The sequence below is a fragment of the Entelurus aequoreus genome, linkage group LG12, assembly GCF_033978785.1.
Source record: "Entelurus aequoreus isolate RoL-2023_Sb linkage group LG12, RoL_Eaeq_v1.1, whole genome shotgun sequence".
Classification (NCBI taxonomy): domain Eukaryota; kingdom Metazoa; phylum Chordata; class Actinopteri; order Syngnathiformes; family Syngnathidae; genus Entelurus; species Entelurus aequoreus.
The window spans coordinates 70,360,510-70,373,963 of record NC_084742.1 but is presented as its reverse complement, the minus strand read 5'-3'; the positions used below and the strand labels follow the sequence as shown (position 1 = coordinate 70,373,963).

At 38.2% G+C, this 13,454-nt stretch overlaps 1 protein-coding gene across 1 annotated transcript in view; it reads right to left on the bottom strand.

Moving 5' to 3' along the window:
* The window catches only part of nampt1 (nicotinamide phosphoribosyltransferase 1), a 30,026-nt gene extending 18,323 nt beyond the window's left edge, over positions 1-11,703 (bottom strand). The window contains exons 1-2 of the mRNA XM_062066578.1: positions 11,409-11,703; positions 764-920 (exon numbers count right to left, since the gene is read on the bottom strand). Coding sequence (XP_061922562.1) covers positions 764-920; positions 11,409-11,462 — 211 coding nt within the window. The 5' untranslated portion in view covers positions 11,463-11,703. The remainder of the gene's footprint in view (positions 1-763; positions 921-11,408) is intronic.
* Positions 11,704-13,454: the final 1,751 nt, after the last annotated feature.

Here is a 13,454-nt window from a genome sequence, read left to right as displayed (position 1 = left end):
ATTTGCCTACTAAACACAGCCTCAGTCACTTGCTTACCTCGTGTGTGTGTGTGTGTGTGTGTGTGTGTGTGTGTGTGTGTGTGTGTGTGTCCCTACGACAAAAGTTGAACATCAAGCTAGCTATCTTATCATGTCAGTCAGTGCAGAGACGAAACCAACACGCCTCCATTGACTGCAAATAAAATGTGCCTGTGCAAAGCTGCCACTTTTTCTCCCTTGGTTTAGAGAGCAAGATGTAAATGTAAATATTTATTTATTTGTCATGTCAAGCTAATATAAATCACTAAAACTAAAACAATTCCACCGTTCGTATTAATTAGCCAGTCATTAGATTTGGTTTGTCAGTGAATACACAACCCCTTAATTTAACATTTAACAATGCAGAACAATATTGATATAACAACTAAGAATCAAAAGAAGGAAGTTAATTTGTAGTTTTAATCATGAATATTGTTTTTTTAAAACGTAGTTTTGTATCTCTCCTACAGCGCCCATTTCAATAAATTATGCAAATGAGGCGATGGTGTCTTTTAGGACAGCCAATAGCTACTTTCCTTGCTAAGGAGTTGGCAACACTGCTCATCAGCTGCATTGTTAGCCACCCTGTATTTGCCGTATTTTATGACAGACTGCATTAAAAAAGGGAAAACATGTCTTGTCTTACATAAAGATTGCAAATTTCAACAAAGTGTGGTTCCCCTTTAAACTCATAAGTTGAGGTAGTACTGTATTTTTATAATAATCATTTTAAAAAAAAGATTACCTTTAAGGTATTTGTGCAGGACGTACTGTAGGCCATAGAACACTGTCTTCTCATATTTGACCTTCCTGTTTTTCCCGGGATCCGTCTTCTTCTCGCGGCACTCAAAGTAGGAATAGACTTTACTCGTGTTGGGGGGATACTGTTTGTAATGTGTCACCTGCGCACACACACAAAGACACACAAAGACACAAGTTAATTGATGTATACTGAACGTGGCAAGACACAGTATGATAGTGAAGGTACTGTATGTGACCCTTGTGAATAATATTCAGACGTGCTTTATCTGGAATTTGCACAACTGGGCTATTCAGTGACGCAAAATAAAAACACCCATGGACTTATCGAGGGCTACAAACGGAATAAAGCCGCCTCAAGATAGTAATAAAATGTCACAATCAGGCTCCCAAAAGAACTTTAAGGAACATGTCCAGCTATACACTGCAAAAAGTCAGTGTTCAAAAACAAGAAAAAAAATACAAAAATTAGGGGTATTTTATTTGAACTAAGCAAAATTATCTGCCAATAGAACAAGAAAATTCGGCTTGTCAAGACTTTCCAAAACAAGTAAAATTAGCTAACCTCAATGAACCCAAAAATACCTTAAAATAAGTATATTCTCACTAATAACAAGTGCACTTTTCTCTGGTAGAAAAGAAAAAAAAGAGACCTTTTTGCTCAATATGTTGAAAAATATTCTTAAATTAAGTAAATGCTAGTGCCATTATCTTGACATAATGATATGCGGCATCATGATTTTTTTTTTCATTCTTGAAGTAAGAAATTATTACTTTAAAAAAGTAGTTTTATACTTGTGAGTGTTAATGACACAGCTTTGCAACAGTTGATATTCTAGTTTCAAGCATGTTTTACTCAATATAGGTCATCAAATCTCAGCAACAAACTGTAATATCTTACTGAGATCATTTAGGACCAAAACCCTTAAAACAAGTAAAACACTAACATAAAATCTGCTTAGTGAGAATAATTATTTTATCAGACAGAAAATAAGCAAATACCACCCTTATTTGAGATATTTAATCTTACTTAGATTTCAGTTTTTGCAGTGTATTTCCTCACACTTTTATTAATGGTAACACCAGCCATAGAATCAACACTAAGGAATTTGAGGATGAAATTAACGTGTGTGTGTGTGTGTGTGTGTGTGTGTGTGCGCGTGTGTGTGTTTATTGTTTATTGAATGGATCCCCATTAGCTGACGCTAAGGCGACTGCTAGTCTTCCTGGGGTCCATATAGGAGCATACAAAATTTAAATACAAAGAATACATGCATTACCAGACATTATACAATGGAAAAATACAACATAAGATAAAAAGCTAGTTAAAACCAGTATTAAAATTCACGTCATGTGGGCAGCTGCAAAAGGTGTATCTTTAAAGCTGTCTTGAATGACAATTTACTTTGTGAGAGATTAATGTGAGGTGGCAACCCATTCCAGAATGATGTACATCTATACATGACTGTATGTTTGAGGAAATTGGTCCTGGGAGCAGGAAGTGTCAAATAGCCATTGCTGGCATTCCTAGTGTCATGAATATGTGTGTTAGTTGATTTTAAAAACTGTTTGTAAAAGTAATCTGGTGATTGATCTAAAATGATAGTTTGAAAGAACATTAGGAGACTACAATGCATCTTTTGTTCAACAGACAACCAGGACAGGCGTGAATGCATATATGAAATATTAGTGTGCAAAGAACATTTAAGTACCAGTCTAGCCGCTCTGTTCTGTACAAATTGCAGTTTGTTCAGGTTAGACTTAGTCGTAGCGGACCATACTATAGGACAGTAATGAAGATGACAGAAAACCAAGGACTGTATCACTTGAGCCATTGTTGAGGATGTCAAGAAGGTGGAGCACTTCCTGACCATGGCTAGACCTCTTCCCTTTTTCATTGAAATACCATCAATATGATCGGACCATGACAGTTGACTGTCTAATAGCACACCAAGCAGTTTTGCTTTTTTGACCTGCTTAATAGGTATGTCTGACATTGAAATATGAAGCTGTGGGTCATCAACAAGCATATGCCTGGATCCAAAAAGAATGCTTTTTGTTTTGTCAATATTCACAACAAGTTTACTATCATTTACCCAGAGTGACACTCTCTCCAGGTCCTGATTTAAGTTATTTTGTAGGTCATTTAAGGTAGAGGCAGTACTGTATAGAGTTGTGTCATCTGCATACATAACCATATTGGTGTTTGTTGTAACACAGGGAAGATCATTAGTAAAAATAATAAAAAGTAAAGTGTGTGTGTGTGTATTGTGCAACTGTTCTGCAGTATAGCAAGTTCCCGACACAATGTTTTCTAAAAATGAACCTTGGTCAAAAAAAAAATGACAAGTTAAAATTACAACTGTGTCTATCATTGGCAATCTCCATAGACAGGCCAGAGGTAAAGATAAATGTCAATGACTAATTTGACCTGTCCGTGTCCTTTCAAGGACTCAAAATAGAGTCAAGACATTTACTGGCACACACCTACACACACACACACACACACACACACACACACACACTGCTATCTAGTAATCGTGTGCTATTCAGGACACAGGGCCGTCTAGATGCAAAATAATGAGATTAAAATGACTTTAGGGGTTAAAATGAGCTCCAGCAAGGGGAGAGTGTCCATTATTTTCCCGTCAAAAGTCCCCCGCCGCACCCCTTACTGTGATTGTTTCCAAACAATAGGTGCACACAGCTTTGGGGAGGTGTTCTCTTTTCAATTGCAACAGCAGGCATTCGGGGCCAGTGCTATAATTTAGTAAATTGGCTTGATATCGACTTCTCTGCACAAATGATTTGATCGATTGCACTGCACCTGTGGGCGTGGGGGATCATACTTCTCGAACAAAGTAATTTCCGCAGCATATTTTCGATCATTTACTTTTTTCACAACAACAACTATTAAAAAAAACATTTTCCCGTGGCGTAAGTTAAGGTAGCTTAGTAGGTTTTTCTTTATTTTACCTCAAACTTATTACGACCACACCTTTTTGGAGGGGAGACTCCACCCGGATCCTTTTGTTCGAAGACTAATATGATGAGAGTTGACAAGACAACAATGTCTTCTACAAACAATAGAAATACTAGCGAAATCAAAGAATGAACCGAGCTATCAAAAGGTTGGAGCAGTCTCTAAAATGGTCGTTAGTCTCTCATACATTTGTCCACCAAGGTTGCTTGCCTTGGTAGGATTTGAAACTGAAAGTTAACTTGAAGTGTGTGCCTCCTTCACTCTCCCCATAGGCCAGTACCTCATGACACCATTAATGATAATATATGTGTGCTTGTGAGAGAGTGCACAGATAAATAACACAGTACGCATTCTTTGTGTTTATCGTCTTTGAGCGAAACCAAAGACAGTTCCAGGACGTTCTATTCTGCTTAAAAGTGAGTGTGCCGTGAGATACAGCCTAGTGTGCGGTGGGAGATTATGTAATTTCACCTATTTGGGTTAAAAATATTTGATGCAAACCAGTAATTATAACCTGCAAATAAAGTGCCAATGTTGAGTGTCGGCAGAGTAACCGTGTAATACTCTTCCATATCAGTGGATGGCAGCAGGTAGCTAATTGCTTTGTAAACATTGTATCTAATGCTTAAACCAAAAAATAAACAAAAAGGTGAGTGCCCCTAAGAAAAGGCATTGAAGCTTAGGGAAGGCTATGGAAAACAAAACTAAAACTGAACTGGCTGCAAAGTAAACAAAAACAGAATGCTGGACGACAGCAAAGACTTACAGGGTGAGGAGCAGAGACGGCGTCCACAAAGTACATCCGTACATGACATGACAATCAACAATGTCCCTACAAAGAAGGATAGCGTCCGCACAACTGAAATAGTCTTGATTGGTAAAACAAAGCAGGTGCGGGGAATAGCGCTCAAGGAAGACATGAAACTGCTACAGGAAAATACCAACAAAACAGGAAAAGCCACTAAAATAGGAGCGCAACACACTACACACAGGAAAACACCAAAAAACTCCAAATAAGTCACGGTGTGACGTGACAGTACTTTGAGACAAGAGCTATAGTGATGGTTATGGTTTAAAGCAGGGGTGGGCAATTAATTTTTACCGGGGGCCGCATGAGCAACCCGAGCACTGCTGGAGGGCCACACCGACAATATTTCAATTAAATTTTGCTTAAATTATTTTTGATATACCGTAAGATAGATAACAATAATAATAATATTTTCATTTAACCTAACTTTTCTTTATACAAAAGCAGATGGCTTTTGATGGTTTTATTTTTAACACTTTCTTACACAACACTTCCTGATGTGTAATAGAATGCAAAAATTTCAATTTCTGTCACTTTATCCTGCATCCTCTTTGTTGTGAACGTAGCACGGCTGTAAGGTGATTGGCGAAGAAGGAGGAAGCGTTGCTGTTGCGGAAATGAGGAGTGAGCATAGATGTGCGTGTGGAAAGAACGAGATAAGTTGAGCTGTGTTAGAATAGCTTGCTCAATAAAAGTTTAAAAAGAGCGTCAGACTTGGTGTGCACTTCTTCTGGATGCTACAATTGATGTCAGAAGTGGGATGAAATGCCTCCCAGTTCACCTTGCCATCAAACCTGGGAGTCTTCATTGAGGGCGGAATTCCCATCAATCAATCAATCAATCGCTCTCTCTCTCTCTCTCTCTCGACATCAATTGTAGCGTCCAGAAGAAGTGCACACCAAGTCTGACGCTCTTTTTAAACTTTTATTGAGCAAGCTATACTAACACAGCTCAACTTATCTTGTTCCTTCCACACGCATGTCTACGCAACTCAAGAAGACAACATCAACTTCAGCAGGTCGTTACACTAATTCTTTAAACACAGCAACGTGTGTACCACAAATTAAGCACACGGCTTTACCTTTACTTGGCAGTCCATGTCTTGTTGAAAACACGCCATTCGTCATCAACTTTTCTCTTTTTAGGCCTTTAAAAGGCTTATGGGTCACGCGGTGGGTAGTGGTTAGCATTTCCACCTCACAATCTGTAGACGCAGATTAGAATCTGTAGAAATGTCAAGCTAATACGGTACAAATCCCCCCAAAAATGCATGTAAGGCTAATTGGAGCCTCTAAATCAGGGGTGTCCAAACGTTTTTCACAGAGGGCCGCATATTGAAAACATGTACTTTGCAGGGGCCATTTTGATATTTTTCATGATCAAAACCAACACATTGATTATTTTTAAACCTAAAGGGCTCCCCTTTAATTTTGTCCCAGGGACCCAAAAAGGCCTCAGTCTTAAAAATCCTAAAAAGAAGTCATTAAATATTTGTTATTCAACCACTTTAATCTCGAGATCAACTTCAAATATGTGATAGCAAAACACAAAATATGCATTACTTTCCCCCCCAATAAAATTTAAATTAATTATTATATTTTGAGCAATGACAGTTAAAAAAAAAAACACCACTAAAATGCTCGGGGATCCAAAAGGGCCCCCTCATAAAGGTGTTAAAAGTAAGTCATATTTATATATTTGACTTCCAACACTTAAGTCTATAGATCAACTTCAGATCGGTCAATTATAAGTTATTAGTTTTTTTATTACGTTTTTGCAATACGTAATAAACACAAAATATGCAATATTTCCCCACAAACATATTTCAAATTGATGTGAAGTAATTGTAGCCTTGAATAGGTCAATAATTAATTTTGATTTATCATCTTTTGAGCAGTGACTAAAGAAAAAGAAAGAAAAACAAAAAGACAGTTTCCATGGCAACTTTGTGTTATTAGAGTCAACAATACATATTTTTCTCGTGCTATTCACCCTTTTTGCTCTTTTATTCCACTCTCTGTTTTTGTTTTTAATAGTATTTTTAGAATGTGCCGCAGGCTGTCAAACCCTTATATCTCTAGAGCAACTTCAGGTTTATTTATTTTTTATGTTTTAAGCGCTTTTTGTTAAAGACAACCCTGTTTTTGGTAGCAAAAACACAAAATATGCTTTACTTTCCCCCCCCCAATAAAATTCAAAATGGAATTTTTGCAGTGAAGTAATCGAAGCTTTACATAAGTCTATAATTCATTCTGTATTATATTTTGAGCAATGACAGTTTAAATAAAACACCACTAAAATTATTGGGGGTACACATAAAGGTGTTAAAAGTAAGTAATATATATATTTTTACTTTCAACACTTAAGTCTATAGATCGACTTCAGATCCGTCAATTATAAGTTATTAGTTATTTTTTAATTGCAATACATCATAAACACAAAATATGCAATATTTCCCCCCAAACATATTACAAATTGATTTGAAGTAATTGTCGCCTTGAATAGGTCAATAATTCATAACAACATTAATTTGTATTTATCATCTTTTGAGCAATGACAAAAAAAAAGAAAAACAAAAAGACAGTTTCCATGGCAACTTTAAAAGTTAAAGTTCCAATGATTGTCACACACACACTGAGTGTGGTGAAATTATCATCTGCATTTGACCCACCCGCTGGGAGGTGAGGGGAGCAATTCCAACCCTGAGTGCCAAGCAGGGAGGCAATGGGTTCCATTTGTTGTTATCTTTGGTATGAACTCACAACCTCTAGGGCGGACACTCTAACCACTAGGCCACTGAGCTGGTCTCTCTCTATTAGATTCAACAATACATATTTTTTTCGTTCTATTTACCCTTTTTGCTCTTCTATTCCACTGTATGTTTTTAATAGTATCTTTAGAATGTGCCGCAGGCACCTCCGAAGGATGCATCACCCGTTGTTAAATGGGGCAGTCTAGCCTGCTGGAGGATACGTACATTTGAAAGTGTATTCGCTGCCGCTGCCTGTATTTGCCGCCATCGTCAAAAAGATCCGGGTTGAACAAAGGCGCGCAAAGCATCTTGGGATATGGGAGGCCACGAAGGATAGTCGCGGTGCATCCTCGGAATACAGGGAAAAGGAGGCGCGTTCGTCGGCTGCATTCGTCGGAGCCTTCGAACTTGAATGAATTGGGACAGCCTTCGTGCAGCGTTGTGACGTAAGCGGCCTTCCAATGCGCCGTTCAAAGGATGCAGACCCTGAATCGGGACACAGCGTTTGTGTGTAGCCGTGGAGGCACCACTTGTGTCTGCCTTGCTTCATTTTCATCAGGAAACACTGAATTTCTGCAATTTTGACCATTGAAAATGATCAATATATATAAGGAACCACACCAAAATTACATAGAAAGCATATATTCAAACCTATTTTATTTTATTGCTTCGTTGTTCAGAGGTTAGTGCATGTGCCTCACGATACGAAGGTCCTGAGTAGTCCTTCGTTCAATCCCGGGCTCGGCATCTTTCTGTGTGGAGTTTGCATGTTCTCCCCGTGACTGCGTGGGTTCCCTCCGGGTACTCCGGCTTCCTCCCACCTCCAAAGACATGCACCTGGGGATAGGTTGACTGGCAACACTAAATTGGCCCTAGTGTGTGAATGTGAGTGTCAATGTTGTCTGTCTATCTGTGTTGGCCCTGCGATGAGGTGGCGACTTGTCCAGGGTGTACCCCGCCTTTCGCCCGAATGCAGCTGAGATAGGCTCCAGCACCCCCCCGCGACCCCGAACGGGACAAGCGGTAGAAAATGGATGGATGGATGGATCAGAGTTCAAGTACCTCGGAGTCTTGTTCACGAGTGAGGGAAGAGTGGATCTTGAGATCGACAGGTGGATCGGTGCGGCGTCTTCAGTAATGCGGACGCTGTATCGATCCGTTGTGGTGAAGAAGGAGCTGAGCCGGAAGGCAAAGCTCTCAATTTACCGGTCGATCTACGTTCCCATCCTCACCTAGGTCATGAGCTTTGGGTTATGACCGAAAGGACAAGATCACGGGTACAAGTGGCCGAAATGAGCTTCCTCCGCCGGGTGGCGGGGCTCTCCCTTAGAGATAGGGTAAGAAGCTCAAAGTAAAGCCGCTGCTCCTCCACATAGAGAGGAGCGAGATGAGGTGGTTCGGGCATCTGGTCAGGATGCCACCCGAACGCCTCCCTAGGGAGGTGTTTCGGGAACGTCCGACCGATAGGAGGCCATGGGGAAGACCCGGGACACGTTGGGAAGACTATGTTTCCCGGCTGGCCTGGGAACGCCTCGGGATCCCCCGGGAGGAGCTGGACCGAGTGGCTGGGGAGAGGGGAAGTCTGGGCTTCCCTGCTTAGGCTGCTGCCCCCGCGACCCGACCTCGGATAAGCGGAAGATGATGGATAAGGAACCACACCAAAATTACATAGAAAGCATAGAGCAAAAGAGAAATATTCAAACTTCCGTATTTTTCGGACTATAAGTTGCAGTTTTTTTCATAGTAAAATGGCATTATTGGCTTTATTTTAACAAAAAAAATCTTATGGTACATTAACCATACGTTTCTTATTGAAATCAAAGAATAATTTTGTCCTTAAGTTTAGTATTTTCTTTTCTTTTAGTTGTAAGAAAACAGTCTCCTAATTAGTCTGTTGACTTATGCAGTAACATATCTGATTTTATTTTATTATTTTATTTTATTTTTTTAAAGGACCGTGTCTTCACCATACCTGGTTGTCCAAATTAAGCATAATAATGTGTTAATTCCACGACTGTATATATCGGTATTGGTTGATATCGGTATCGGTAATTAAGAGTTGGACAATATCGGAATATCGGATATCGGCAAAAAAGCCATTATCGAACATCCCTAGTTATCCCGATACCAATATTTTGGTACAAGTATCGGTACCAAAATGTCAATACTTTCGATACATTTCTAAATAAAGGGGACCACAAAAAATGGCATTATTGGCTTTATTTTAACAAAACAATCTTACGGTACATTAACCATACGTTTCTTATTGAAATCAAATAATAATTTTGTCCTTAAGTTTAGTATTTTCTTTTCTTTTAGTAGTAAGAAAACAAAGGCTCCTAATTAGTCTGCTGACTTATGCAGTAACATATCTGATTTTATTTTTTTAAAAAGGACCTTATCTTCACCATACCTGGTTGTCCAAATTAGGCATAATAATGTGTTAATTCCACGACTGTATATATCGGTATCGGTTGATATTGGTATCGGTAATTAAGAGTTAGACAATATCGCAATATCGGATATCGGCAAAAAGCCATTATCAGACATCCCTATTTATTAGGGCTGTGAATCTTTGGGTGTCCCACGATTCGATTCAATATCGATTCTTGGGGTCACGATTCGATTCAAAATCGATTTTTTTTTTTCCGATTCAACACGATTCTCGATTCAAAAACGATTTTTTTCCCCCGATTCAAAACGATTCTTTATTCATGGAATACATAGATTTCAGCAGGATCTACCCCAGTCTGCTGACATGCAAGCAGAGTAGTAGATTTTTGTAAAAAGCTTTTATAATTGTAAAGGACAATGTTTTATCAACTGATTGCAATAATGTACATTTGTTTTAACTATTAAATGAACCAAAAATATGACTTATTTTATCTTTGTGAAAATATTGGACACAGTGTGTTGTCAAGCTTATGAGATGCGATGCAAGTGTAAGCCACTGTGACACTATTGTTCTTTTTTATAAATGTCTAATGATAATGTCAATGAGGGATTTTTAATCACTGCTATGTTGTAATTGTAACTAATATTGATACTGTTGTTGATAATATTCATTTTTGTTTCACTACTTTTGGTTTGCTCTGTGTGGTGTTTGTGGCTCCTCTCAATTGCTCTGTTTATTACAGTTCTGAGTGTTGCTGGGTCGGGTTTGGTTTTGGAATTGCATTGCATTTTTATGGTATTGCTGTGTATTGTTTTGTTGGATTGATTAATTTAAAAAATAAAAATAAATAAATTAAAAAATAAATGAATTAAAAATCGTTTTTAAAAAAATGAGAATAGATTCTGAATCGCACAACGTGAGAATCGCAATTCGAGTTCGAATCGATTTTTTCCCACACCCCTACTATTTATTATGCATTTCCGGCAGGTGCGACTTATACCCCAGTCCAGAGCGACTTATACTCCGAAAAATACGGTTATTGTATTGCTTCGTAGTTGAACATCTCATGGTTAGAGCCACCTGGTGGCGAGGTGAGGCACTGCCTCCCCTGACCGCACGTCACCGATTAAATTACAGTGGTGACAGCCCGGTCACGTGACCACTGTTTATGGCACTGTCAGCACACAATTAACATTTAGCAACCCTTAATTCACTGTAATAAAACAAAATATGATTGTATAAAAAAATGACACAGGACACAAAACGGCCCGGTGAAGCATGCGTGCGCAACTACGACTATATGACATTTAGTAGGACTTGGAAACCAAGACAACGCCGAAGGTCAAATACATTACATTTTTAACTTTCCCCTTCTCCCCCCCCGACGTTAATCTTCACTGAACAATGGCTGCCTCTGTTAGCGGATAATATTAATAATAAGCCCGCGTTTACCTCCCGAGTGAGACTTTGCTCCTTTAAATGCGGCAAGCGGGCGACCTATTGAGCACTTGCTAGCTGGATGCTAACAGTGCATCCTCCATGCTAGTGCGCCAGGCGAAGCTAGCTCGGTGCTTCTACGGGCGGTCGAGTTACGCTTTACGGCGAGATAAAAGCCGTTTGTCGGCCAGTGAGTGTGACGTGACGACGGAGAGCACCTTCCCCATCCGTCAGCCCCGCGCGCTAAAAGCAGTACCTTGTAGGAGTCTGTCGCTAGCAGGATGTTGAAGTCGGCGTCCCTGTGCTCCATCTTTGCTCCCGCGGTTGAGAGTCAGTCGCAGCTGTCTGGGTGTGCGTTCCTGCTGCTGCTGCTGCTGCCGGGGAGCTGTTAGCGAAGCTGGGCAAAAGGGGGGAGGAGGACTGAGGGCTGGGTGCTGGAGGAGAACAAGGCGGAGGAAGGGGCGGGTGGATGGCGGCCCTTTTTTTTCCCCTATCGAAAAATTCCGGAATCACTCGGCTGCGCTCGGGTGGATGGCTGCCCTTTTTTTTTTTTTTTCCATATCGAAAAATTTTCGGAATGACTCGGCTCCACTCGGTTCTGCCCCCGGCGACGTCACGAGGAGCGAACCAGGAAGTGAGGCGTCACCAAAGATCGCACAGCGAGGCGATAGCCCACTCCTCAAAGGAGGTTTTGATTGATTGGAACTTTTATTAGTAGATTGCACAGTACAGTACATATTCCGTACAATTGACCACTAAATGGTACCACCCGAATAAGTTTTTCAACTTGTTTAAGTCGGGGTCCACTTAAATTGATTCATGATACAGATATATACTATTTTCATAATACAGTCATCACCAGTGTTGGGACTAACGCTTTACAAAGTACTGTAACGCCGTTAATTTCAGCGGTAACTAGTAATCTAACGCGTTATTTTTTATATTCAGTCGATCAACAGATTGTATTATTCTCCAGTGCAATAACAGTACTGAAATGAAGGCTAAAATATATTTGCAATATATTTATCTGTACAGTAATCTATATATTTATTTATATATATTTATTTATTTTATATATATATATTATATACACTACAGTTCAAAAGTTTGGGGTCACCCAAACAATTTAGTGGAATAGCCTTCATTTCTAAGAACAAGAATAGACTGTGGAGTTTCAGATGAAAGTTCTCTTTTTCTGGCCATTTTGAGCGTTTAATTGACCCCACAAATGTGATGCTCCAGAAACTCAATCTGCTCAAAGGAAGGTCAGTTTTGTAGCTTCTGTAACGAGCTAAAGTGTTTTCAGATGTGTGAACATGATTGCACAAGGGTTTTCTAATCATCAATTAGCCTTCTGAGCCAATGAGCAAACACATTGTACCATTAGAACACTGGAGTGATAGTTGCTGGAAATGGGCCTCTATACACCTATGTAGATATTGCACCAAAAAGCAGACATTTGCAGCTAGAATAGTCATTTACCACATTAGCAATGTATAGAGTGTATTTCTTTAAAGTTAAGACTAGTTTAAAGTTATCTTCATTGAAAAGTACAGTGCTTTTCCTTCAAAAATAAGGACATTTCAATGTGACCCCAAACTTTTGAACGGTACTGTATATATATACACACACATATATATATATATATATATATATATATATATATATATATATATATATATATATATATATATATATATATATATATATATATATATATATATATATATATATATATATATATACACACACACACACATATATATATATATATATATATATATATATATATATATATATATATATATATATATATATATATATATATATATATATATATATATATATATATATATATATATATATATATTTCTTTTACATCATGCTGACAATTTAATTTTAAAAAATTGTGAGCAAAATGTGTGTTTAAAAATTCAGATTGTTAAATTACGGTGTTTTAAAATTTAGTGTATGAAAATTTTGTGAAAAAAAATATTGTTTTATATTTGAACAATTGAACATATACAATGGACAAACACATTTAGACACTTTCAATACATACAGGATTCAATACTTTCTCCAATATTTTACAACCGGTTGAGCAATTTACATGGCAATATAAAATACATCTAATTAAATATGATCCTCATATAAAAAAACCTGTTAAAGAAAGTGAAAGTAAAGGTAAATATAAGACACAATACAAATTAAATTAAAATAAAATATATATAAAATACAAAAAAACTAATTAAAAAAACAGCTGGGTTTATTTAAAACAACTTAAATTCCTCCAATAAACTTA